Source organism: Apteryx mantelli, chromosome 14, assembly GCF_036417845.1.
Source record: "Apteryx mantelli isolate bAptMan1 chromosome 14, bAptMan1.hap1, whole genome shotgun sequence".
Lineage (NCBI taxonomy): Eukaryota > Metazoa > Chordata > Aves > Apterygiformes > Apterygidae > Apteryx > Apteryx mantelli.
Genome location: NC_089991.1, coordinates 2,850,530 through 2,877,986, shown reverse-complemented (window position 1 = coordinate 2,877,986; position 27,457 = coordinate 2,850,530). Strand labels below are relative to the sequence as shown.

General features: G+C 40.2%; 1 protein-coding gene across 3 annotated transcripts in view; it reads right to left on the bottom strand.

Annotated features, from left to right (window-relative positions):
- RAPGEF6 (Rap guanine nucleotide exchange factor 6) overlaps window positions 1-27,457 on the bottom strand; it is a 137,949-nt gene that overhangs the window by 44,770 nt on the left and 65,722 nt on the right. For all 3 annotated transcript variants that reach the window (XM_067305066.1, XM_067305067.1, XM_067305068.1), the window contains exon 8: window positions 7,229-7,360. In XM_067305066.1, coding sequence (XP_067161167.1) covers window positions 7,229-7,360 — 132 coding nt within the window. The remainder of the gene's footprint in view (window positions 1-7,228; window positions 7,361-27,457) is intronic.

The following is a 27,457-nucleotide window of genomic DNA, read 5'->3' as shown; positions in this document are numbered from 1 at the left end:
TTTTATTGCAAAAAATGTCATTAGTATCACCATATATCCTGACGCACAGTCAGGTTTGGTATAATTTTAGAGGCACAAATCTGAGATGACAACAAATATGTCCCTACACTTCATTTTCAGACATTTGGGCAAGTGTCAGAAGAGCCGCACTGTCTCCCACAGCAGGTTCGAACATTGGCCATTGACACCGACTCCCTGACGCAGCTGTAGCGTTTCACTTCCAAATACTTCTTGAGTGCAACTGGAGGAAGAACTGCAAGAAAACGCTGCCCTGGACCAGAGCTGTTCTAGGTCCAGGCTCCATTAGGTACAAATAAATAACCACTGCGAACCTACTTCAATGGTTGAATATTAAGTAGTAAATAAAATTCAGAAGAGTTATTTCACTCTTCTTAAGCAAGAAATGTTTCAAACTAGATCATTAACTCAATGAAATTTATTAAGCTTTTATCTTGCCTACCGTTTTAAGTGATCTGATCATAAACTAGTAACTGGTTTGGAGGACAGAGTTACATCATCGAAAACACTGATTTTCAGTGATTTAATCGCAACAGACTGTGCTGTCTCCATATTCCCACACACTTCATGTTGACCTGTTAATGCAACTCTCAATACTTTGACAGATTAAGCAGCATTTCTTTCTTTCACTGCACAGAAAGATATTGGTTTTTAAATAAAACCTTGGACCTCTCAGCTTGTCTTCATTTTAATAATTACCCATTAAATCTGAGAAAGAAGGCTTGAACGACTTAACAAATATTTTCTTCAAAGGAGGGTAACCATATATAGGGTTAAATCCTTTTCATATTACATCACTTCGCTGGCTTATGTAGCTCATATTAACAGTTTTGGAATTAAGCCCAAGTGCAAATTGTGCTTGGAGAGTCTCAGCAGCACATGATCAGTACAGCATTTTACTCAAGGACTTTTCTAGCATTTCTTCATCTAAATAGCCACAATTCATACTAGCTTTTCCATGCACAGTGAGCCCGAGTACAGCACTAATTCCCACTTCGATAACCTCAAGCAAAGATAACAGAATTTAGGCACAGAGGCTCTACAGAAAAGTGATTTTTAAAAAAAATTTCCCTGTGCATCTTACACAGGATGATAAACCAATCTTCTCTTTTCCTCCTTTTCAAGCTACTTCAAGGGCACGAGATCACAGGAAACAAGCGCTTTCCTGTCTGCTAGCAGGGCCCGGATAAAACAGCCGATTCCACGAAGACTCCTGCAAAGGGGCCGGGCAGGACAGCCAGGCGACGGCCCGTCCGCAGCGGGAGGGAAGGGCACGCTGCATCCCAGCGGAGCACGCTGCTTCTGGAAAGTGGCTTCCACGCATCTCTCGAAGGCTACGCGATGCTTCCCTCCTGGAGGTCCACCGTCAGGAGCCATCAGCTCCATCAGCTAATGCAACGAGCTAAAACACCGTGCCGAGCATTTGCGTCGCCTGCCAGACACCGCTTCTCCAGCCCCCGTGACGCTGATATGCTCCCGCAGAAAGTAAGAGCAGATTCCCTCATTTTTACCGGGCCCTGTTGGTATCTGCAAGCACACACACAACTGGCTATGAACTCACAGATGCTCCTCAAACCGCATTTCGGAGACGACGCGCCTACAGGCCCCGGCACAGCAGCAGCTCAGCCAGCGCCGGGGGAGGCAGGAGGGCTCTGCCCTGCGCATGCCGATGGCCAGCGCTCTGCGGCGGTACCTGTTCCTCCCCGGCACGATGCTCCGGCTCTTGCCGTTACCAAACATCAACATTAGCCTTAATGGAAAAATTCACGAACTGCTAGTCTACAAAACGCAACCAAAGGCTCCAATCCTCAGATCTTACACAAATAGGGATTTTCAGGATTGGGTCTAGAAGGCAAAAGTATCTATCAACAAGGCAGCAGGAACAGACTCAAGTGATCATTGATGATGAATGAATCAAATGATATGCATCATATGATATGCAAATTAACATGTTTAACCAGACCAAAAAAAGCCATGTTTGCCAAAGTTTGATCATGCAGATGTCCTGCAGACTGGCCTGCACTTTGGAACTCAAAGCCCTAAACGTAGCCATTTAAAGTTTTTCATTATAATGATATGTATTCCACTATAAAATGTGTCAGAATCACATATTGGCAGAAGAAAGTATCAGCTACATACACTTCATGAGAAGTTCCTATTTCATATCTGACAGGACTTCTCAGCCAGCAAGGAGGTGTGTAAACAATTACAGGCTTGTGTCAGTCACAAGAAGGTCCTCGGTTGTCACGTTGCTTCCTCTCCTGGAAGCAACTGAGCAACACTAGATCAATTATGAGAAATTTAAGCTAAGCATAAATTAGTTGCAAAGGATACTTTTTTTTTTTCTCTAATTCAAAGCTAGACTAATTCCAGAAAACCCAAACTCAAAAACAGTAATGAAATCACTGTAAAGCACCCTGCAATTTACAATGGGTAACAGAGTAGCTTTGGTGGGGCTTTTTGTTTTGTTTTGTTTTTAAGGCAAACTCAGCTTCTCATGGAAAGAATTCAGCTGTCAGTTTGCTACAATTAATTTTTTGTATAATATAGCCTTTAAACACCAAAGGTATATTTGGTTTCTAGAGAGACAAAATGTATTTCCAAGTCACTACAGAGGCTGCTCCTGAAAGCTGCTACTACTGAGCGAACAGTCTCTTACGAATATCAAGGTACCCAAGGCGAGCGACAGACCACAGGTATTCACGCTTCAAATGAGCGCAGCGAGCACGTACACTGCAACGGCAATGCAACTACGGCTATGCAAAGCAGGAGCTATTCCCAAACGCCAAACAGTGCTGTGATCCTGCAGCGCACAAGAACTAAGGCAGAACTCACGGGTCATTAACAGTTATAAAAATTGTATGACAATAAAGTACAAAAATACAAACTATGTGATAACATACCTTAAAAAACTAAAAAGACAGATTTTAATTATTGCAGACCAAATAAGGAATTGCATAATTGAGACTTAGGCATGTTAATTCTGTTCTTTAATAACTCCATGAGATAAATGATTTTGATCATGTATTTTAGTGCTCATGATTCCTGATGAGACCTGCTATTAAGAGCATTTTTCCTTCCCTCCTGCCAATTCTATCGGGGGAAAAATGCCTAAACCTTTTTTCAGAATTCACAGAAAAATCTTTAGTAAGGTCCACTCCCTGATGAATATTTTATAGATAATCCATTTTAGTACCAAAATCTTAACCGCAATTGGAATTATTGCTGGGCAATAATGTCGCTGCCCACAAATAGTATCTACTACCAAAGTGATAAATGAAAGACGACAAAAAAAGAGAAAAACATCAAGCAGAGCACTGACAAAACTAAACCGGTAAGAAAAATGAGAATTTGTCAATCTGTAAGAGAACAGCAGCAGAGAAAGGCACTGCAATGTGTTGACACAGACAGCTAATTCATTAAATTATGAAGGAGCAAAGACAGGTGTTTTCTCTATGTAATACCTGTTGAATTATTTTCCCCTGAAGATACCTATTACACATCACTGGGGCAGCTTGCAGAAGTTATAATCCCTCATTTCAACCATTACATGTAACCACATAGCTTCCCCTATTTCTGTCTAAACACTATAGTTCTGAAACTAAGCATATTTTAAGAAATGGGTTGCAAGCAACCTACTGTGATAGAATCTAAAAAAAATCCACCACATGCAAATTTAAAAAATTGTTTTTAAATTAAAAATATACATATTGTATTTATTTTAAAAAAAAATCATTTAACAAAAAAAAAAAGAAAAAGAAAAAGAAAAAAGTCACTGCTCTGCAGTTTTCCAGGCAAGTTGGAATTTGCAATGCATACGTTTGGAAGTTTTACTACAGACAGACTGAAAGCTCCACCAGGCAGCAGTAATGATGGGGGAGAAGGGAGAAGATACCTTCATTCATTTGTTTTCACTGGTTTGTGCAATTAAGTCAGGGTTTAATATAATATGTTCACAGCAGTGCTTAAGGCAGTCCTCATTTTCTGCTGATCTCACCTTACGCTTTACGGTCATTTCCTGCTTAACATCCTGGACCGTGAAGCAGCTGGAACAACTGAAACCACGTTTCAACACTATTGATGAATACAGCGTATACAGATGAACAGAAACTCTTCAAATTTGAATTAAAAACATTGTTTCATTTTTTATTCTACCATTCTAATCATATTTTCTAATTTCTGAAATCACATTTGCACTACTTACTGCATAAAAAAATGTTAAGATGCTATTAATTCAGAAAGTCATTTCAAGACTACATTAATCATAAAATTATTCAAAAATACTTTTCCTTTGCTAACATTAATGATACAGCTACAGAATTTGGCATGCAATAGGTATGAAGCTGACTGCAAAAGCAAAGCATCATTTTCCAAATACTTTATGAAAAGCTGTATCTTAAGGTACCAAAAACGTTTTCTGCTACTGAGCCAATGCACTAATACTTAAAGCATACTCTTATTGACTATCAGAGCGCTTCTCTATATTATTAATATAATTATGAGTTTGGGGGAAAACATCCCTTTTTATTCCTTCAGATTTCAAAACTTGCCCACACTGATGCATCATTGCACATAATGCTATCTGAAATACTATGCCATGACATTATTAAACCACAGCAATGTACTTAAAATTGGATGGCAAACAATGAATGGCTTCTCCCAAAGCTTTGTAACTGTTATAATTAAGGCAATAAGCCCCATAAAGAACCCAGCATCTTTTCATAAGTTAGTATTTGCACATTAAGCATACAAGGGCTAGACATGAAAAATACACTGAAAAATTAAAGGGGGAAAAAAACCAGGGCTTTTTGTTTATTTATTTAGTGGTATGCCTGTTGCATCCGTTTCTTCATCCACAGAGTTCATCAAAAGCTTGACTCTTCAAAACATCATTATCTTGCTGCAATATATCACCACCTTTGAAGACTTCCCACGAGACGAGCAGTGGCTCACCTGCCCCAGACATCACCGTGGCCGCCGGCAGGGCCAGCAAAGCTCCCGGCTGCCTGGACGCCCTGCAGGACGCAGGGCAGGCTGGGCTAGCCTCGCCGAAAAGGAGATTCCTACCTGAAAAGTCCTCCCTCCGCACAGTTAATGGAAGTCCGCACTCGTTTTTATGCTAATAAATTATTAATTCCTCTAAGTATACAAAACACATTTCACCACTGTTTATAGCGCCACTCAATTGTTTAATCTGCTACTCCATTATTTCTTCTGTTAACATAATTCTTATTTGTTTAACAGCTAGGCTTTTTTGGCATTTTCTGGAGAGTGGGCACATAACATTTCAAATACGCTAATTAACTACACAGGATGGGGCATTCACTTATTACTGGAATGATATTTTCTTTATCCATACTATATTTTAAGCGCTTTTTCTCTTAGAGCAACCTCTCCAAACCACGCAGAAGATGCTCAAAGAAAACTGTCTATCAGCTTCCATATACAAGATGTTAAGGAACAATACCCAGACTAGTTCTGGCGGTGCTGACTAATTATTTTCTGAGCCAACAAAACTAATAAAAAAAATAAAAAAAATCACAATAGTGCAGAGAGTCTCCCAGCACTGCCTCTCGGAAATCAGAGTGTTCAGGGAGCGTTTTAAAAGGACCCTCCCCGGGATGCAAGTTATTCCAGATCTCTCCAGCAGCAAACAAATCTAAAGAATCAAGACCTACATTGGCATAAGGTAATATATTAAACTGGACAACAATGCATACAGATGGTTAATGTTCTAAAGGCTTTTTTGTTTTTAATGCTTTATCTTTAAAACTAAATAGCAATACTTTGCTGTAAATCAGAAGCATCACTAACCTGTTTCTGATACAGAAATGGCACCCAGACGATACACAAAGAAAGGGAACAGGTGTCTAAAATCCAGTTACACCTACATGATACTAAACAGTTGCTATATACTCAATATTAGAATCAAATCCCAATTTAGAAGTGGAAAAGCAGCACGCGTACTGATCAAAACAAGCCCAAGACGAGCACCTTCCTCAACCAGAAAGAGCAAAACCACAAAATTTGCCCTGCACTTCAACCCTGGACAGGCAGCTTTCGTTCCTTTACAGATGATTAAGGATCAGAAAATCAAGAATTTATATGCTTAGTAAGTTGTCTCCGGATTTTACTCAACTTCTATTCACAAGCAGCAACACCAGAATCTTTGCAGCCAATCACTGCAGAAAGTTCAGTTATTACCACGCTTTTGTTTTCCAAACAGAACATTTCATTAACAATAAAAGCAAACAGTCAAGGAATGCATTTGACTGAAGTGTGAGAATTTCATGAAACTTGTTCTATTTCAGAACAAAAGCTCCCTTCCCTGCGTATGAAGATGTGAAGAGCGAGCACGCACGCCTCCCTAAGAGGAGCTTTACAACAAGGTTGTTTCACTTCTTCCTAGCTCCGGAGGTGGCAAATCAGCCAAACAACACGGAGACATATGCTGAAGCGTCAAGGAGGCAGTCTTGGTTAAACAGCCACTGCTTGTATTTAGAATGTTTAAAACCAATTTTCTTGCTTCCAGCCAAAATTTAATGGAAATAAGATACTCTCAATATTATCAGGACTAGGGAAAAAAACAAGTCGCAAAGCAAAAATAAGTCTTCACTGTGCGTAATATGGCACTAAATAAACGAGAAATAAATTCTTTCCATATGCAAGTCTGACGCCAAACGACAGAGAGATCTGCCAGGGGTACATTTATGTTATTGTATGCTGTATTGTATTCCACTCATTTTTCATTACAATGTATTTTTAATCAATACAAATGACAATTTGTTAGTTTGTAGTAAGACTATAACGAAGCAAAACACTAACACTAATCTTAACCTCCAAATCCTTTAACCACTACGTTCTGGTCACTCCCACCTAACCCATTGCTAAAGAAATCTGTGGCAAGGAGGAAAAAAAAAAAAAAAAAAGTACAAATTGCCATCAGAAGAACACACATGTATCATTACAGAAACAGTTTTAAAGGTTCCCTACAAAAGCACACAAACCTCAACAAAACTCCGGCAGACAGCAGCAAACCACAAACTTACGAAGGGGAAGTTTGACCTCACTGTTCCGGATAAACACCTGGCACCACAGCAATGCGGAATGTTACCCATGGCAACTGGGAACAGCAAAATGCGTTTTCCAACTGGGGGAAGGAAGAAAAAAAAGAAAAAAGAAAAAAAGAAAGAAACAAATGCAATTTTACCTGATAAATATCAGAGAGGCTGCTGCTCCCAGAATCACTGGCGATGCTGCATCCAGACTGGCTCGAAGGGACATGAGTCACCTGAGGGTGAGGACTGTCTGTAAGATGCATCTTGGTAAGATCAGCTGGAAGCTGTAAATAAAATGGATTTGGGGAAAGGGAGGAAAAAGAAACATTACGTATAAAACTGATTTGAAGACAAAGTTATTCATAAAACCATTGTTACGCATTGGAATACCCACCTACAACTCGATGTGTATCTTGAGGAAATGTCAAATTAGATGAAGCTTGCCCAACCGCATTTCATAACATACGACCGACAGAAAAGCACGCGTCCTTAGCACGCACCCAAACCAAGGGTCTCGGCTCTTTACAGCCGAGCGGCATACACCAACACTAGCAAGAGTGCACAAAATGGCACATAGATGGTGGCAGCCAAATAGCTCACAATCTGGAAAAAACATTAGTTCCAGCAAGAAATAGGATTCATATCTACAAATAAAATTCGCGCCTTGAATTCAAGAATAACCTTAAGAAAACACCAATCAAAAACAAAACAAAGTGTAATCTAAACAAAAGCTTTGGTCTATAATATGCTTTAAATTGCCTTTAAGAAAATGAGTACACAGGAGGAATATTATGCATTTCTGGTATGCACTACAGTACTTCTATTTTATATACCTGTCCATAAGTGAGCACACGTATACAGATAAATAAGTTTTAGTGTATGGTTGAAGCTCATAAACACATCCTTTTTACCAAAAAAAAGAAGAAAGGCAAAAATCAGTAGTATGCTTTTGAAGAATCAGAGCCACATGGAATACCAGAAAATAACCGGGCCTCTAATTCAGCTGTTTATTTTGTCATGTATTTTTCCAGTATTGTTTAAATTTACACTCAATTGCATGGAAAAAACGTTTTATTATTTTACATAGTTTTCCTTTAAAAACTGTTGTGACACAGCAGAAAAAATCCCAAGTCACTATGACAGCACCAAGTTATGATCAAAATGAAAAGGAGGTTTGTTCTTTTGCAAAACAAGCAAAACTCCAGAAAAGTGTCAACCACTAGATGAAGTATTCAGTCCTACTAATTTAAAGATAGCATTGTACAAATGTTATTAGTCCGACATCAACTTTGTAAATATTAACTTACGAGAAATGGAAACCAGATCTTGGAACCACACTTTTGATGGCCGTTTTTCAAAGAGCACAGAAACACTAAACACTTGCTCACGTATTTTCTGAAATCGTAAGTGGGGCTATCGGTGCCTCCTGCCCCCAAATAAGGCTGAGAGTCCCTCCGACACATTAAACGTAATTTTGATTTTCAAAAGTGTTAAGAGCAGCATGGGGGATGCTGCAACACCAGTAATACCCAATCGCATACTTTACTCGAACACGACTATCCTATGGGCTCTAAAACAAGCAAACCCAGCCACTTCCAAAGTAACTACGGGAAATGAAAGACTCTAAACCTACTTTTTAATATGAGAATAGCTACATTATTCCATTTTATATACGTTTTACTTATAAAAAATTAAAGTATAAAATATCTGACCTGTAAGTTAATATCTTTTTATTCACAGGTATTTGGAAAGGCAGATTTTTTAATTTGAAAAGAAAATTAAAAGACTGCTAAAGTTTTCCAAAACTCCCATAAACCCCACCCGAACGGTAGATATAAAACAGTGAACTTGCTCCAAATATAAAGGAAACATTGCACTTTGAAGACTATGTTTAGACACCGAAAAGTTTTATAGACTGGAAGATCTATTTTCAGTATTCCAGAACAGCAAGAAGGTCAAACCGCTCAGCTGACAAAACGCAGCATCCAGGCCAAAAGGCACGCTTGTCATCTGCCAGCACCTGAGACGAGCTGACGTCCACGGTGATGCGACCTCTTAAACAACAGCAACAAAAAGGATAAAAAGTGGAGCAGGAAAGTAGAGGTTTAGTTTTAGTATAGAGCACTAGACAGTCACTTTTTAAATCCAAACGAATACTTCTTACAGGGCATTTTTGTGTGCCATGTACAGAAAAATACCATCAAAATTCAATTTACTACTTCTCACGGGCACATGGGAGAAAGGGTCACATTACATTATCTTCCTTAAAGTCTCAAGACCTGGACATTAGCTAAGCCACCGATGTCTCAGTGACCACCGACCGTGGGGCTGATGAGGGTCATTCCCTCGCTGCGCGTGCTGCCGGGTGACACCCGTGCTCTGCCACCTGGTGTTTCACCAAAGTTAGCCAGCTTTTCGGCAAATGCACCATATCGCGATGGCTCACAAGGCATGACGCAAAGCCCCGCATGGACCATGGGCAGCCGCGTGCTCACCGGGCAGGATGAAATCCAGTAGCGACCTGGTAACTGCTAGCAAGTATCAGACAGGGCTGCTCGCGGCCACTGATATGCCAGAGGTTAGCATAACAAAAATAATAATAATAATAAAATAATATAAAATCACCAAACCCCCCACACAGAAGCATTAGTAAATTAAGGAACAAATCAACCAGCTGAACAGGAGCACACTAGTGCTGCAAGCTCCTCCAAGCATCTCCATCTTCATAATCTTCCTATTCCAACATCTGGCCCAGAATTGAGCTTCAGCCACATTTCCTCCATCCACGGAGAAGTCTTGCACTGACTGCAGCAATACAGTTAGGCGCTGGGAAGCCTGATTGAGATCCACCATGATTTAGAAGCTTTCAGAACGGCTCCAATGGCTTCAGGTACAGAACGGGCAGGACCGAGGGCAGCGCCGGTTCTCCAGGGCCTTCCCAGCTCGGCAGGCCCACGACGGCCACCAGCACCTTGACCCCGTGCTGCATGCACCCCACGGCCCCGCGCTGTCCTGGGGGGGACACTCGCTTCCCCCGGGACCACCTCCACCAACCTGAGTGGAGCAACCAGAGGCTCAGGAGGACAAGGGCAGGTGCCGGCTCTACACCAAAAACTAGCGCCAGTGAACTCACTCTAGCTCAGAAACAGTGCAACACCGCACATGGCACACACACTGCCACGCACAGTTTTGATCTAGCTAAATTTAAAGATATTTGTGACAAAGGCTATTTTATATATCTAATTTGATAAACACTGCTGGAGCAGGAGAGAAGAAGTTCTGTCTGTATGCAACGTTCATAAATACGCGAAGACCAACTCGAAGCGCCAACACCCTTCCCAAATCAGCCCTTCTAACAAAGTTGGTAATCGCGTTACGACAGATACGCATTCCTCCCGCCACTGTTCACATTAATCTCCATTGCTTATAAAGCACACAGGCATTTGCGATGTGCACGCTGGACTTCGCAATATGTTATTGTAAAAGACATTTAATGCAGGTTATACGTACGGAAACAGTGCAATCTCTCTCTAAATTTGAGAGAGATACAAGCTTTATTTGAGACAAGTGACCTTTAAAGTGCTGCTTGGTGCTCTACTCAATCTCCCCAAATAAATCACAGCTTCCGTCTCCTGTATGTCGTTTTTATTACCCAAACTGATTGTTCCTTCTTTCAGAGCTCACTAAGCAGCAATCCATGGACATGGTGTTTTTGTAACAAAGTGAAAGCGGATGCAGGAATGACTTGCTGGATGTGGTAATGAAGATGCTGAAAGTGCTTTAAAATTGTCCAAGCCACTGGCGAAAAATAATCTCTCACTATCCAGCTAGGATTTTTGTGAGAGAAACTTAAAAACACATCAGTATCTTGAAAAATTATATGTTAAGGAACCAAGTTCAGAATAGTAATGTTCACCTACATGTCCACACTGTAAACTTTTAGAAGCAGATGTAAATACCTCCATCGTGCTCTGAGTAGTTGCGTGCCCCAGTAGCCACAGATACAAAAACCCTGAATATCCATGAAATTCTCATAAGGAGTCATACAAAAATGGACTATTTACATGTCACTTTAAACAATAATATCGTTTTTCAGAACCAGTCACAATCTGGAATAAAAATATGAATGCATCTGATTTCCCAAAATACCCAGTCCTTAATGTGCTAATATGCACATTATTGTTACTGACCTTTTCTAACAAATAGATACTTAACACAATCCCCCCTACAAAAATGCTATACTGTGGTTCAGAGCTGTGTGTGAAAGGAAGTCAAGAAAATAGAAGTTACGGTCTGCACAGCCACCTACTTCTGCCCTCCCACAGAGTCGGGAAAACACAGGCAGCGATCGCACACTGCCGTCTGCAACACCTTCTTAAAACCTCCTTATGGGAGCTGCCGAGAAAAGGAAAGGAAAATCACTGCCTCTCGCAGAAGCTTGTCCTAATGGCAGCGTCGCTGTGTTTTGCCACACAAACCCCGAAGTGACAGCAGCCTGGACTTCTTTCCACTAGACATATGTACATGAGCTTTCTGAAGATGGTACACATGGTGCTCAGAGACGAAAACCTGGCACCGCGTGCATCCCAGGCGCTGGGACAACAGCTGAGGCCTGCTAATGGAGCCACGCTGCCGGGAAGACAGGGAGAGGCAAGGAAACTAGAGCGGAAACCAGTTCGGAGTAGCGGTTAATAAAAATGACATGCACAAAATACTAAACTCTACCCATAGGCACTGGGAAAAGGCCCACATGGTGAAGAGGCCCCAAGGTCCAACAGGAGCCAGACTTTTGCTCTCAGTTTTACGGACACAGCAATCGAGCACCAAAGCAATGGGCAGCAGCGCTCTCGTGTCACCCAGAAAAACAGGGCCGTGCGCGAGAGCAACCCCTGCTCCCAAACGCTGGACAGTTAAACCAGCATCACATGAAAGACCTCTGGAAGCCCCAAACCTGTCATGTCTCCCACTGTAAAATACAACAGAGTCTCCCAACGTCAAAGAGCAGCACGTGCAAGAGGAAAGCTCAGGTCCTACAGGCAGGAGATGGCACGGGCCAGCCCGCCCACAGGCGCCCACGGAGGGAGACAAGGCTGAGGAGCAGTGCTGGAGCGGTCTGCACCCTTACACCCAACAGATGGAAAGGAGCCCCGGAATGAAAAAAATGCTGCAGCAGGACAGTGCAAAAGCAACAAGCCATGGAGAGAAGCCTCCCTCTTCTCATTTTCCTTGGACGCCTACTCTGGCTTTCGCTGCTATTGCCACCATCAATCTTGATTTCTCCCTTCAGGGTGGCGCATGAGCCTGCCCCTAACGAAAAAAAACACTACGGACCTGCTTCTGTTAGCAAAAGTTTTTATCATCAACTAAAAATGGTTAAAGAGGAAAGAATAACCAAAGAACAGGAGAAAGCTGAGTAATACAGCATAAAAGCTATAAACAGGGCTCTTTAAACGCAAGCAATTTATAGTCTAACAGCAAATAAATTTGTCAAATTCATAAATCCAATATCCTGTTCCAAAATTATTGATTTCCTAATTAACCATTCAAAACATGCTGCATTTCAATTGATTATTTATTGTAAACAGTCTGAATGAGAAAAGAATTACGGGATGGCATGGAGCAAGCGAGCAGCAGTAACTCGGGATTGCTCGTGCGAATGCACGGTTTGGTGAGCCAAACTGCCCCCCGAGCCTACCTCCACCTTTTCACTTTTCAACACGGTATACTTGCAAAGGATATTTGATTTCCGCCCCCCCCCCCCCCCCAAACAGGCAATCAGGACATCTTGGTCTAATATAGAATTACAGCTTTCTAAAACTAGTTTGCTAACAAGGGCAGACCAAAGACATGAGGATTTCTTCCAGAGACTGCTGACGAGTTTTTGGGTTCCTGGCCAAAAGACTAATGCGCTAGTGCACCAAATGTGCCCCGAGATGCTCTTCGGGTGCAAATGGAGCCACCTGTATCTCACACAACACAGAAACATGCCTACACACTGTACCCAGGCACTAAAAATTAGAGGAAGTTGCATCTTCCATTCTGTATAACAGGCACCAACCGACAAAGTTTCACTGGCTATGTTTTCACCAAGAGGCATTTGCAATATTATGGAGGTAAAATAAAGGGGGGAAGGAAAGAAAAACACATACACACACTACTCACTACTACTAAAACTCTTACAAAGAAGTGTTGCTGCTCCCCCTCCAAATAAAAAAATCCTCAGACTTATTCTCAAAATCTAACAGCCACTTACAAATATCTATATTGAGAGAGGGGGAGCAAGCAAGCGAGAGTGTCAGTCTACAGGAAGGGCTAATCTATTCAATAGACTTGGTTTTCTTCAGCTTTGTGATGGCTTTTTGCATAATCAATGACATCCAAAATGTTTTTCATGTCATAGGAAAGTGGGTGTTTCTGGTCTCACCATTAAAGAGCTAATTTCCATCTCATCTCAAAGCGGAGACATTTCACGGCATTGTGGCATTTGCTAGGTATACAAAGCGAGCCCTTTGTCTAAATTATTCATTTAACCATATGTGCTCCTCAGCTACAACGCTTAACATAAAGGCAAACGTTTGTCATCGCTGAAAGAAGAAAAGCCATTAAGAGTATATACATACATGTATATATCGTAAAAATTACTGTATTATTTTAAAAGTGAACTTAAAGGCAAAGACATTCATTAAAAACGTAACAGCAGCTTAGGAACACCCTACCTTTAACATGCATCCTTTAACGTCTCCTCCCAGCACAAACTTCTTGACAGAAAGGCTGAATCACATGCAAATGTCCCCAAAAGATACAAGGTCTTCCTACTGTTCTCAGTCCCTTACTATTACCCCTTCACTTTGGCTTGTGTGCAAGACAAACATGCAAGAACATACATATTTTCATCTAAAGTGTTTTTTGGAAATAATTCAGCTTACAAATTTTACTGCAGCAACAAGGCAGTCAGCTACACTAACTATTTTTCATTAAAAATTAGGCACTTTTTCACATTTAAAGCATTGCTTTGTGCATCTTTCTGAAAAGTTTATTAAACTTACTTTGGCAAAGTAAAGCAATAATGATAATTCCAATAATTCCAAAAAATATTAAGCAAATGTGCTTTAATTGCTGTTTCTTTAGATGTAGCAAAATGTTGCTTGTTTCTAGTTCAACCTTCATGAATGGTGAAGTACTACACTAAAATGAACCATAATCTAGAAGAAAAATACGGTTAAACTGAAGTCCACATAACAATTTAATTCCAGATTTTCCAAAACTAAGGGGTCATCATAATCCTGTCTTGTAAAGAGATAGCAGTAATTAATTCTGACAGAAGTAATACTCCCAAAATTATAATAAGGATTTGATTTCTTTTAAGCGTACCTGAGAGGCAAGGAGCACAGCGCTGCCACTGCTGACCACTGGCTGCGGCACCTGACCCCACTACGCAGTTACCAGAAACTCCTGGGTTATTCAGGTTTGTGTGTGACTGATGAATATCAGAAGTGAACAGATTGACTATGTGTGAAAGCATCCAGTTAGCTTCCTTTCTGGTAATGAGAACGTAACACTCATCACCATTACCACCCCGCAAAGTTACCACGGGTAGCACTTTCCCTCCAGCCACACCACACTTTATAACCTCTGTGACTACGCTGACCTTTTAAAAGTAAGAATTGTCACCTCGTTTTCAAGCTCTCCGGTTTGATAGACTGAATTGCATCTCTCAATCTCATTTGAAAGCATCTAATTTTCTTCAAGATGCCTGGCTTGGGGCGGTCTGATAATCAAAGATGCTAGCAAGATATCAAAAACTGTCATGCTATCAAGGACATACCTGTCTGAATGGATATTTCCCAACCAGCATTCATTTTCTAGAGCTAATTAATAATTAAAAATTATCTAATAATTAATTTAGCTCTGCATTTATATTCATATCTATACCTACGGCTACACATGCTCTACAAGAAGTGATTTGCCAACTTTAAGTGTCATGCTTCTACTTTTGAAACTAACTGGAGTAGCAACGCCTATACACTGTAGGCTTCACAAGCTAACAGCCAACTTCCACAGGCCAATGCCGAGGGTCTGCAGCGGCTGTTACTGCTCACGTAACCACCATCCACTGCCAGCAGTGAAGTCACATAGAATACTTGGGAATAAACTTAAAACCTAATTTTGTGCAATTGATTTAAGAACACACATGCCCTGTGTAACGGAGCAGAGCATGGGTGCTTTGACAAGATGGCAACCAACTTACTCTCGAGAAGCAGGTTAAAAATAGCAAAAGTGATTATTAGCCTAAGAATAACTTTTCTTTATGTGCACCCCAGGAAGATTTTGGATTGGGTCCCCAGGAAAGATTAAGGCTATATAAAAGAAGTTATTGTCAAGTTTATACATAGAGAAAGCAACCATATAAGTCTTAAGTAATGGGCAGAAGTTGTGATGTAGAAGGGCTAATCTAAGAGCTTTGTTTTTCTACTTCCTATTCTTTACAGCAAGGAAACCATAAGAATTTCCTTTGGAGCAGAGCGCTATGCCCTTCTTGCTGCTATGCTACATTTTCTTTGACTGACTTCAGATTTTACTGGCTTTTTTTTTTTTTTTTTAATTAATGGAAAAGCCTCATTTGTAACTTTGCTCCACAGGTTTTGAAAGGAGGGGGAGGGAAGAATGTTTCCTATCGCAGTTTGGATAACCTTAAAATACATGTTGGAAAATAGGAAAAGCATATACAATATGAATTGGCAAAATAGTCTTGAAAAGAGGGAAGCTGGATCTATAAATTAGCTTTTGCAATGCATAAGGAAGCCTTGCGCCCATCCTGTTTTGCCCTGGGTAGGTGGCATGTTCATTAAACATGGTCAGAAACATACTGGAGTGAGAGGCCACTGACCGAAGCATTTATAATCAGAAATAAAATTACTAAAGGAAACAGCATGTACAATTCAGCCAGCATACAGCATCTTTTTAAAATTCAAGTTAACTGGAAAAAGAAAAACGGACAATAAGGAAGTGAAAGCCTCACTCTATTCAACACACTTGGATAGCGAAAGTTTTCATCGCTTCTCCTGGGTCCCTGGACGAAGGGGTGCAGCTGAGGGCTCCACGCTGGCGGCACCGGCCGCAGACACGCGGAGGCTGCGCGCTCTCCTTTCGCAGGCAGCGTCACCACGTTCCCCTTCCTTGGTTTTACGGACTGTCAGTAACCTTATACCTTATCTGCTTTTTTATATATTTATTAGCTGATGTTTTCCATTAAGAGGTTTTCACAATTTTAAGCCAGAATCCCATTAATACACTTCTGGAGCATTAACGGTGATTGCATATGGTAACCTCCAAGATTTAGGAGATGCCATCACTCAACCTCCACCACACTCAAGTGCTTTAATGGTCCCAATTTGCCTTCCTCAGCTGATACAGAAAGTTTACTGTTATGAATAGCCAGTTAAAAAGGGGTATTTGCCTTCATTTTTAAAACGGCAGTTAAATAAAGCTGCCAAATTAAAAAGATCAAACAACTGACTTGAACCATAGCGCTTTAATGTTTGTCTCTCAGCTTCCATCTCTCCTTTTTGGTCACTATACCCTTCCATCCCCTTCATACCTTTTTTCTTTTTTTCTCTCCCCCCCCCCCCCCCCAATCCCCTTGACTCCAAATCTTTCATATATTTATCATTAGAGCAAAACGGAGCGGTTAGAAACAGTAACTCACCCCCGCATTTCCAGTCCTCGGGTCCGTGGCCATTCCGACAGCGCTGCTGCGCAGCGGCTTCACTCTTTGCAGGATGCGTTTCCTGCTTGGCCAAAACAAAAGCCTCATATTTAAGAATAACCCTAAACGCAGCGACTGGCAAACACACTAACCTGATATAACATTACCAGTCGTAGCTTTTTGCAAACGTCCCAGCCAGACACTCCAGGCACACACAAACTGTGTGAAATAGCACTTTCACTCTACTCCCAGGTACGTGCTTTATTCCTTAAGCATTACAGTTATCACAATCAATATCTGATGATTTTAAATGCTTCATGATCAAAGACTCTACCAGGTTAAAAAGACTAGGTATAAGAAATTCCCAATATCGTCATTTAGCTTTCCTTGATCTGTAACAACTTTCAAGAGTCAGCTGACTAATTCTGACCAGCTCAATGGAATTATTTCGGATTTCTATGTCGAACAGGTACCGCTGCAGTTTCTCGTTCAGATTCCTCCCCAGCTTTACAATCAGTGCTGTTTCACTTTGCCTCCAACTTGAGCAAACTCTGAGTTCTAGCATTTTATTTGCCAGTTATTTTGACGGTCTTATTATGTCCCTGATATTCCATCATCAGTTTGTTTATTTTCACACCTAATGTCTACAAGATAGCTAACTAATTTCTTCAGCTAGTTCTATTTTTTCTTTCTACAACCTACCAAAAAAAGAACAGTGATGTTTACTCTCATACATATGCACTCAGTCTCTTACCAAGCAAGATTTTCTGTATACCACTTTTTGTTCTCATCCCATTCATTCCATATAAGAAAAACAACAAAAACAACCACCACCGCCCCAAAGCTCTTTTCTTGGCATCAGTAAGTCAGCTATCTTACTCATCTTATATATCCTGCCATGAGAAACCACTAGCCATAACTGAAGTCCTCAGAAGTTATTTTCCAGTATTTTCATTAGCCTTTTCTTTTTCAAAAAAAAATTTTGTTAAGATTTTACACAAGTTAACTCTGGTTAATGTTCACCTTTTATGTACAAGCCACAATTCTGCCCCAGTTTAGAAACGTGCAGTTTTAAAATACGCTTAAGAGCTGTGTTAACAGGAGAGGAGAAAGTTGCTCCACCGAGATACACAGACAGGCCACTTACTTGTCCACGCAAACGTAAGATGAGCCCGGCTGAGCGACGTATGCTGACACCAGTCACTAACGAACTGCATGGCAACAAAAACATTCCGTCCTTCGGAACACGGACGTTCCACCAACGGCACAACGGAAGATTTCTTCCCCTTTTCAAACAGCAGCAATGATTATGTTATTTGGGGGGGGGGGGGGCCTCCATAAAGATAAAGACAGTCCCAAATTAAATTCCCAGTGCATCTAGCCTCCTTACTAACTGATAGCAGCCGCGCAGGTGCATTCGGCTCGGGGGTGACATCACTTGAGTCATGGATCAAATATTTGCCTAACAGGTTCAGATACAACTCTGTAAGCGTCAATAACATGACGTGAAGGAAAACAGTACCTGTCCAGCTATACAAACTTCAGATAATCCTCCAGTTAATGTACACAAGATGTGCTGGCTGACAGTACCTTTCGATTCCCAAACTTGCTTCAACTCACTAGCTGCAGCACCGCTCATTCCAAATGCTGCCAGTCCTAGAGGCGGGCACCTCTAAGGACCAGGGACCAAGCCAGTGCCATTCACGTCAGCTTGCAGTGCCCTCAAAGCTCTCCCTGCAGCCTCCCTAGAAGGCTTATATTAAAAAAAATAGAGAGAGAGAGAGAGAGACTTTTTTTTTTTCAATATAAAAATCAAAAGAGAGAAACAGCTAAAAAACAAAACAAAATTTAAAATCTGTAAAGGCTGTTCTGTGCCCCCAGTAGTCAAGAGCTTTCTGGTCTTCCCAGCTCATACACTGTGCAGCATATAAAATCCTCGGAAGTATTATGTTTCCTTAGTTACAATAAGATGACATAAGGACAGAATTTCAAACTAAATTCTGGTGTTGGCTTAAACCACGTATGTAATGTAATTTTAACTTGGTTTTCATATGTCTAAATTATAGATTACTGCTGTGCTTTAACTCATGATAATGCTGAGCATCTGACACATATCTCAGCTTGGGAGAAGGCAGGACTTCAGCTGTGAAAATTCACCTTCAGGATGAAAAAAAGCTATCTGTATCAATAAGAACTCAATTACACTGAGAAACTCTGACATGAAAGCATAACTTTCATTTTTATAGGGAGGCAAACATCAACTAATACAGATAACTTCTCTGGTCTATTCAGAATAAAACAAAAAAGACAAAAATTATATTTTGTTATTATCAAAACATAACAAAAGTGTTCAAAAGAATTATTTTCAATGCCAGAGTTCAAATCTTACTGGCTGTTCTCACCACTGAAAACTAAGACATTACAAGGCTAAAACAACCCTGGTCTGCACAGTTACAGCAGAAGACCTGTGGCCAAGGTTATTAATACTCAGAGCTTTTCACAGAATCCGAGTTTTACAAAACATTCAAATTCCGGTAGCCAAGGAGGAGACTGCAGCTGTGCTGTTTGGGGAGCTCTCCTCCTGATCACGATACTTCAGGGCACGTTAAACTCCAAATTTATGTTTTTTAAAGTTTCATTTTTGCTGAATAATTTATAAACCCTTATATACACCGATTGGTAAAATACCATGGTGATGGCAGCCACTCTTCACACATCCTCAGGCTGCTACAACTTCACTCCCCTGTAATAACGTGCAAGCGACAATCAGCTACGGGAATGCGCATCTACAGCTACGAACTTTCACACACCCTAATGTGAATATCTTGATTCTTCAAGGACAGATTGCCTTCAGCGCGTTATATCTCAATTATGGACTTACTCCCTAGCACAATGAGGCCCTCAGACCATACATATGCAAAAAAAAAAAGGAAGTACAAATCCTACATCTACCTTTTCTTTCTGTATTCATAGAAAGAAAAAAAAAAGAAATGTGTGCATGGAAGCAAGAGGAGGAAAACAGGGTGGTCCTGAACTAGCATGTAGCTATAAGCAGAATTATAACAAAGTAGATTTAAAACAAGCGGGATCTAGGAGGAAAAAAAAAAGAAAACATAGATGTTTATTTGCATATTAAGAGCCAATTTCCGATAAAAAGAGTATTCAGGAAAAGGCTTTTTCTGTTGAAAAGTAGGGAGATTTGTATTTGCATTTATCCTCACCTTATTGTAAGCTGGAGCATAAGGATGATTCAAGCTTTCTAGAGTAAATGGGCACACAGTTGGTATTAAGCTCTTTTTATCTTGATAAACAATCAAGCAAAAAGTGCATGAAGAAAAGTTTTATAGCAAGTATCATACAAGTTGTTTTAGAAAACAAAGTTAAATGCTAACGAAGTGTAACAGAAATCGGCATACCTCAGTCCAAGCACCTGAAGGTGACTCTCAGACTGCTTAGAGATCAGAGAGTATTGAGTAACTAAGAGGCTGTGCTTGTACAAATCAATTAAAATAGAGAAACAAGGCAATTCTTCTATTGCAGAGGATGGAGGGAGAAAAAGATCAGGAAATATAAAAAAAGGAAATCCCCTAAATATTCTCAAGAGCTGGCTGAAACTCCAAAAACTCAGGACAGTGCTAAAACATGCCAAAGCAAAGTTATAGGAGCGAAGAGAATCATCAAGAACTGGGGAAGAGGAGCTCGCCGGGCAAACGCCTGTCGTGTCTGCCCATCCACACAAGAGTGTGCGCGCTCAGGCGACGGGCACCTGCGGTTCCCATCAGCTTTACCTAATGCCAGGGCTGCTCAGCACTTCTGGAAGTTGGACTGAGAGTTGTACACACACCCCAGCCGAGGCTGGGGGGAGAGGTGAGGCCAAGAGGAAGGGAGGGACACTCAAAAGGGACTGAAGAAAATAAATTGAAGGGTCAGTTACTCTATTTGCACTGAAAACATTAAAAATTCATGCCATCAGGGCTACTTTCCATGTAACTAACCAAGTGCATTAGCTCAGACAAGGATGACATCAAATCAAATCAAGGACACACTATCCAAGCTCTATTTTCCTTTTGATGAGCTGAAAATAATCTGTAATTGCATGAAGGTTTCAACTCAAGATCTCAGAGATAAAATTTGTGGCCTTTGGAATAGGTAGATGATGCTGTACTTGTTTTGCTGACGAATAACTAAGACACAGAAGTTAAGTGAACTTGCATCAGGTCTGTGTGAGAGAACAGCAGAAATAGGAATGAGACTGAAAAGTGACTCCAAGTCGTCTGCTCTAAACACCAGACAAATTTCTACACAGCAACTAGATCTTTTATTACTAACCTTAGTATTATTAGATTTTATTTAAAGAGCAAAGACAGAAAAGAACACAGAAGGCTATAAAAAGGAGAAGAATGAATTATCTAATTTATAAGTTTAACACGCATCTGAATCTTAAATGAAACTTCTCCTTCACGACCAAGCATTTTAGAAGTTTGGATGTTAAGTCCAAAACCTTTACTTTCTATAAAAACTGTATTATCTCAAGAAGCATCCCATTTAAAATATCCTCTATAGATACATTACCCATTTAGTTGTGGAGGAGATCTCCACAAGATCTGCACAAAAATCTCCTAACTTCCTTCACATTCCTCCTAGGAACTCTCCTGTGTCCTAACTCCTACGAAGTCACAGCGGTTTGGCAGCTGGTACTGCTTTAATCGCCAATTACCAGACTCTCACTGCTTATCATATCCACCACGTTTGCTTAAGGATGCCTGCATCTATTTTATCGTCTACAGCCCATCGTTCTCAAAAGTGGATGGTCCCCAGGGCAGAGACCATTTCTAATGTGCTTCCGATGACGGATTCTCATCCTTTATTGGTACTTCTAGACACAACAGATGCAAACAACAGCCACCATCGTCCTGCACAGAAGCCAGTGATCTCTGTTGGATAAGCTTCCAAGTATCAGCACAGGCTTGAGAAATACTGGTGACCTCTGCAAGAATTTACATGAAGAGCTGAACAGCTCATATAATCAATCAATCTTCAGGTGAATGGCAGATATGCACAACGCTCAAAGTTTTCTCTCTCATTTTATTCTCCTTTGGGCAGCTCTTTATGCAGTAAAATAGTTTGCATTGATTATTTTACAGATGTCTACTCCATCCCTTTTACTTTCAGAAATCAAAAGCAACGGCCTCTGGGAGATGAGGAGTACGTGCAAACGCCAACCTGGGCAGACATCCCTCATACTCAGAGAGCCTCCTCCAGGAAGCGATTCAGAGCTCCTAAAGCCACCTTCTCCTGTGGGTCACTAACCTAAGGAGATTAATTTTTATGGTTTTCTAAGGTTAACCTTTAGAAATGTTCTCCTTTATGTATCTTCATGAAAGCTTACCTTTCTGATTAGTCATACAAAAAATGACTTCATTTTGCTCCAATTAAATAGCTGTAACACTACACTGTCACACTGAGCACAGCTATAGTTACAATTGAATCAGCAGTCCATTTACAGACGTACCTACACCTTAGATAAAAACAACTAATTAAAAAAACTGTAGATATTTATATAAATCTAAGAAATTTTTAAATTTAATCACTGAGAAAGTAAATAAAAAAATCAGATGTTCGCTACTCAACGGCAAGAAATGTTTCTGGTTTCAAAGCAATACTATAAAATACTTGACTTTTCAAGTTAAAGGGTAAAAACTAGTACATTTAAAAATTGGAAGTCAGTTAGCTTGCTATAATATGTATTGTAACACCTGTAGGATAAATGGGGTGGGGGGTTGCAGGAAGGGGCTGCAGGTTAAAGGCAAACACCTTTTAGCTGTGGACTGGAATGCAAAACCAGTTAGAAAGCTTGCATCATAAAACAAAAAACAAAAAAAACACCTTTCCCCCTCCTCCCCAACCTTTTACACTATTTCTTTCCGGACCAGTAAATGAGTGAATAAATGGTTCAACTGATATTGCAACAATCCTCTGGGTACCATCCATAGGGCTGAGAGAGGGGGCCAACAGCCCTTCTATCTTCTTTTTGAACCCTTATTTAACCACAAGGGTTTTTTTTCCCCTGCAGTTTCTCACCTAGGTCCAAATTCTACTGAAAGACTAATCTCAGTTGAAGTACAAAATGTGACTAAGCATTCCCATTTTTTTAAGCAGTATTACGTGTTCAGACCTTCTAAATAAGGGTGATGCGGGTCAGTCAAGCTTAAGTAAATGGATCCTTCTATATTTAATACCTGCAAACTAGGAAGAGAAGAAAGCAAAGGAGTATACACGTATACTAGAGACACAGATGATGACACCAACAGATCAAAATTTGCCCGTGTGAGCACTAAGGTTAGGAACCCTCATTACCGACACCAGCACGCGGAGCTGACCCATCTCTCAAAGGTGACGAGCACCTGCAGCTTAAAACCTGAACCGATGACAGGGGTGCTCAGCACACCTGAAAGTGCCAAAGTCGGGCCACAAGCACACATGTGTATTTGTGTTCATCTCACAGATGACATATGGAAACCCTAAACCTCAGCATTCCCCCCCATTTTAGACACAGGGATCTTTCGTTTATACCTTGTCAGACAGAAAAACAACAAGCAGGGAGAACCATGATGCAGATCAACACTGTCTACAACCAGCTATATTTCTCTCTCGTGCCTCTCTCTGCCCCAATGTCACCGAGATTCTAAACTTCGGGGGACGGAAGTCAAGAGCGATTGCTTGCTCCAAAGTCAATGCCACATCTCATGATTTCAATGGCACAAGGATTTCCCCGACCGCCTTCAAACACTGGGTGCTTTAACGGGCAAGAAAGTTCATAATCCTTATTCTAGACTGTATGAGCTTCTGCATTACATATACCAAACTGTAACAAATAATAATAAATATATATGCCTGGCCTCAGGTTCATAAGGCAATTCCTGTGTCTAGGATGATTACTTCAATCTTATAGGCAGTCACATTAATAAAATACCAGTTACTCAAGTAATTTTCTGAAAGAGCATGCCAGATTGTAAGAGCCTGACAAACAGGGCATATATATATTATTTTTTAAAGGTTTTTATCTCAGTAGGTTAGTTTGCTCGAATGTTCTAGATTTCATTATCTCCTTTAAAAGAAGCACCCTTACCTCCCCAGTTTCACAGCAATACTGCATCTTCAAAACACACAAAATAATTTATGTCATTTAAAGTTGCAATTGTAATTACATAGTTCAGCTAAATAATTAACCGATTCCACAATTCTACACAAAGGAAATAAGCAGCAGAGCTTAATATATCTTGAAAATTAAGAACATCAGTGGGTTGATACACCAGTATTTTCAAGTTAGCAAAATGTACAAGCAGTCATAAAAATGTTATACTTAAATAATATTTGCTTTATATATTTATAGGCTAAAAAGGAAGCTTTACAGATTTCATAAGTGAGTGGGATTTTTTTATATATATATATATATATATATACACACTTCCTGTTAATTTATAGGCTATCAGTATATAAAACAATTTCAAGATTTCAACATCTCCCTTTCTCGTTTAGAAATTATTCCACAAGAATAGTCTATGCACAGTCAGGAGTCCAGCATTTCATCCAAACAGCATTTAGGGCTTTTGAGAAGTGAACATTTAAATAGCAGCATGGTTGTCAATACATTTGAGAGAAATGCATTACAGACAAAATCTTACTTACTTTGGAGGCCCACGGTTGCAGACAGTTGGCATAACATCGAACAAGAAAAGCCATTTCTTAGGCTGGGAAGAAAAGTTTCTTTCTCAATTAAAAGCCACAGAAGAAAAATATTCAGTAAAATCCTTTCCGGATTCTCTTTAAAAATCATAAATCAAAGCAGCAAATGTACATGTATGCAACTTCTCAGGCTTGATTTTCACACTGAATTCGATTATAGCTTCTACTATATCTGATTAGTTTTCAGTGTTGCAGTGAGTTAGCAGCAGCAGCAATTCTTATAGAAATGTTCCAGTTTTAACAAGCACATCAATTCAAAGCCGAATGTTTCCTAGCTTTTCAAATACAAATATCCATAGGCTCCCCCAGGCAAGAGGCATGTACCTGAAAAGTGCTGCTAAAACTGAATTAATTCTGAAGTAGATCAGAATTATAGGTTAAAGCAACAATGCATTAAAAAGGTGAGATATGAATTCTTCCAATTCCTTTTTTCTCTTCACTAAAATGCAGCTAAGAGTGGCTTATCTTCAGGTCCACTTTTCAGAAACTTCACATTCTTATTGTAGATCAAATTTTGCAAAGGTTCTTCAGCATCTTAGGCAATTCAGGAATCCCACACCCAGGATATTAAAGTTTCTTCTTTATACTCTTGTCCATCATAACTGCAAAAATTGAATTACTGTCCAGATTGTAGCTCCAGGATATATGCTCTAACAGGTTCGCACTACGGAATGTATTAAAAGCCTCTGCAATACAAACCCTTTTCTCTTTTGCCCCCCCTCCTCTTTTTATGCAGTTTACAACTCTGCAGTGTTGCTTAGTATTCTAATGCATCAGTCAGATACCACGGTTAATCCACGCCTAGCTTTTCCAATTAAAACATTTCTGTAATGCACAACAAAACAGTACGTCCATGGCTACAGCAAGACTGACTGCTGGAGTCCTAATTCCTACTATCTTTGCTTGCTTCTCAGCAGCTCCCTCAGGAGAAGCTCCCATCGATTGGATGCTCCGCAGCAAGATGAAATATCTAATAAGGAGGAAAGAGAGTGGGAGGGGAACTGAGCTAAAAGGATGACATCACCTGTATAGAAAGCCTTTAGAAACTGCATTAGATCAATTGGCTACTGTATCTGCAGATGCAGCCAGCAGAGCATCTTTATTGACCTAATATAAACACACACATCAGTACAACAACTGCTCAGCAAAACATCCCTCTTCTACATTATATTTTGTATCATTTTATGATCTACTAATGCATATACCGTGGCTCTGAATGTTTTTCTTTTTTGAATCTTTTTTTTTTAAAAATGAAGCTCACATGTCTATTAACACTCTTAACAGTATTTAGGCGAGTCATTTCTCATCTTTATATTCAAATTTAGAAGTAAGGAAAGGTAAAATCTACATCTGCAAACACTCACATGCTTGCACACAAATACATCAATAATCAATTCACAATAAAACAATTTCTGCTTTTATATATGTATGTGATACAAGAATCTCAACATTTCTATCTCATCCTATGCACTCATTAGGAGGTTTTTGCCTAGAATAAATAAATTTCTTATTGAAAAGTTATGTTTCAGAACCACTAAAAATAATGAGAATGATAAGCATGTTGCAAGTTGTTTTATTTTTTTTCCCAATCAAGACTGATTCTGTTTATAACCAAGATTGCCTTAATTCTGCAGTAGTCAGTATACTAATTTCTTTCTGCAACTAAAAACTGAAATATTTGTCAGCAGCTTAGCATCTTGGATGGCAGCCCAGCCTGCTGGAGAGCTGCTCTGAGGAAGCACCTAGGAGAGCCCACACCTTTGAGCTGGGACTGCCGGGATGCTTTCAGTTCCTAGAAGGCAAGGGACTCCCGCGAAGGCGCAAGGAGGGGGAAGAAAGCAGAGAGGAGAAAGGGAGGAGAGCAGGAGCAGAAGGGTGCTCGCTCTGCTAAAGCCATTTAGTACTCCGGGCTATTTTACTTCATCAGCAAGACGGGGCGCTCATTGTTTCCGTTTCGCTCCCTTTGGAAAGGATTTTCGTTTCCACGTCTCATTATCCCCAGTTTTCATGAGACTTGAGGTTAATTCTCCCAGGCTGAACCACAGCTTGAAGGCCATACCTTCCGCAGAGGGGAAGCGCTTCGGAGAGGAGCCTGGTGGCAGCGAGGGCCAAACTCCCCGGCCTGTTGTCGTCGTTCTTGAACGCCGAATCGGGCTCTTAGAGGCATCCGCAGAAAGCTCTTTTCCATCTGCTGTGCCAGCGGGCACACGGAAGAAGATTCTCACATTTTAGAAGCCAAGTTAATCTAAGCTCCAGCAACGGGGTACGTCCCCCCAACTCAAAGCAAATGCTTCTTCTTGAAGTCACCTAGTAGTATTCTTCCACGCAGTATAACCCAAGGTCTGACTCGAGTCTGACCTTAAGTAAGAAAAAAAATTCCCACACTGCCTTCCAAAATTGTCTGAGAAGCCGGCATAGACACCTGAATTTACTGAACCACTGCATGACAATGAAAATAATGGATGCAACCAGGCTTCATAAAATTGTTATTAATTCATATTTAAATGTAAGAAGAAAAATAAAATTCCATTCCTGCACTTAAAAACACTTATGTAAACCCAAAGTCTATTTGATTTTTAAATGCTGAATTTTAAATAATTACTTCACTTTTAAAAATACATTATACTCAAACTACATAAATACCACTGATTTACTATTCTTTCAATATTATACAATACAATAGGCTGAACGTCAGCTTCACCTTACATGCAACTGCATCATATCTCTTCAGATAACTCACAAAATTATTACTCGGAAGCATTTTAAATATCATATATAAAGTCAAACAGATAAGTCTTCAGCAGTAACTAATGTGCAGCTACTTTTAGGTGGCGTTACCTGTTTTATTACAGTTAGCACCATCACAATTTAAACCAAAAAAAGAAAAAAAAAGAAAAAAAGAAATCACACATGCACACACAGAGAGCTA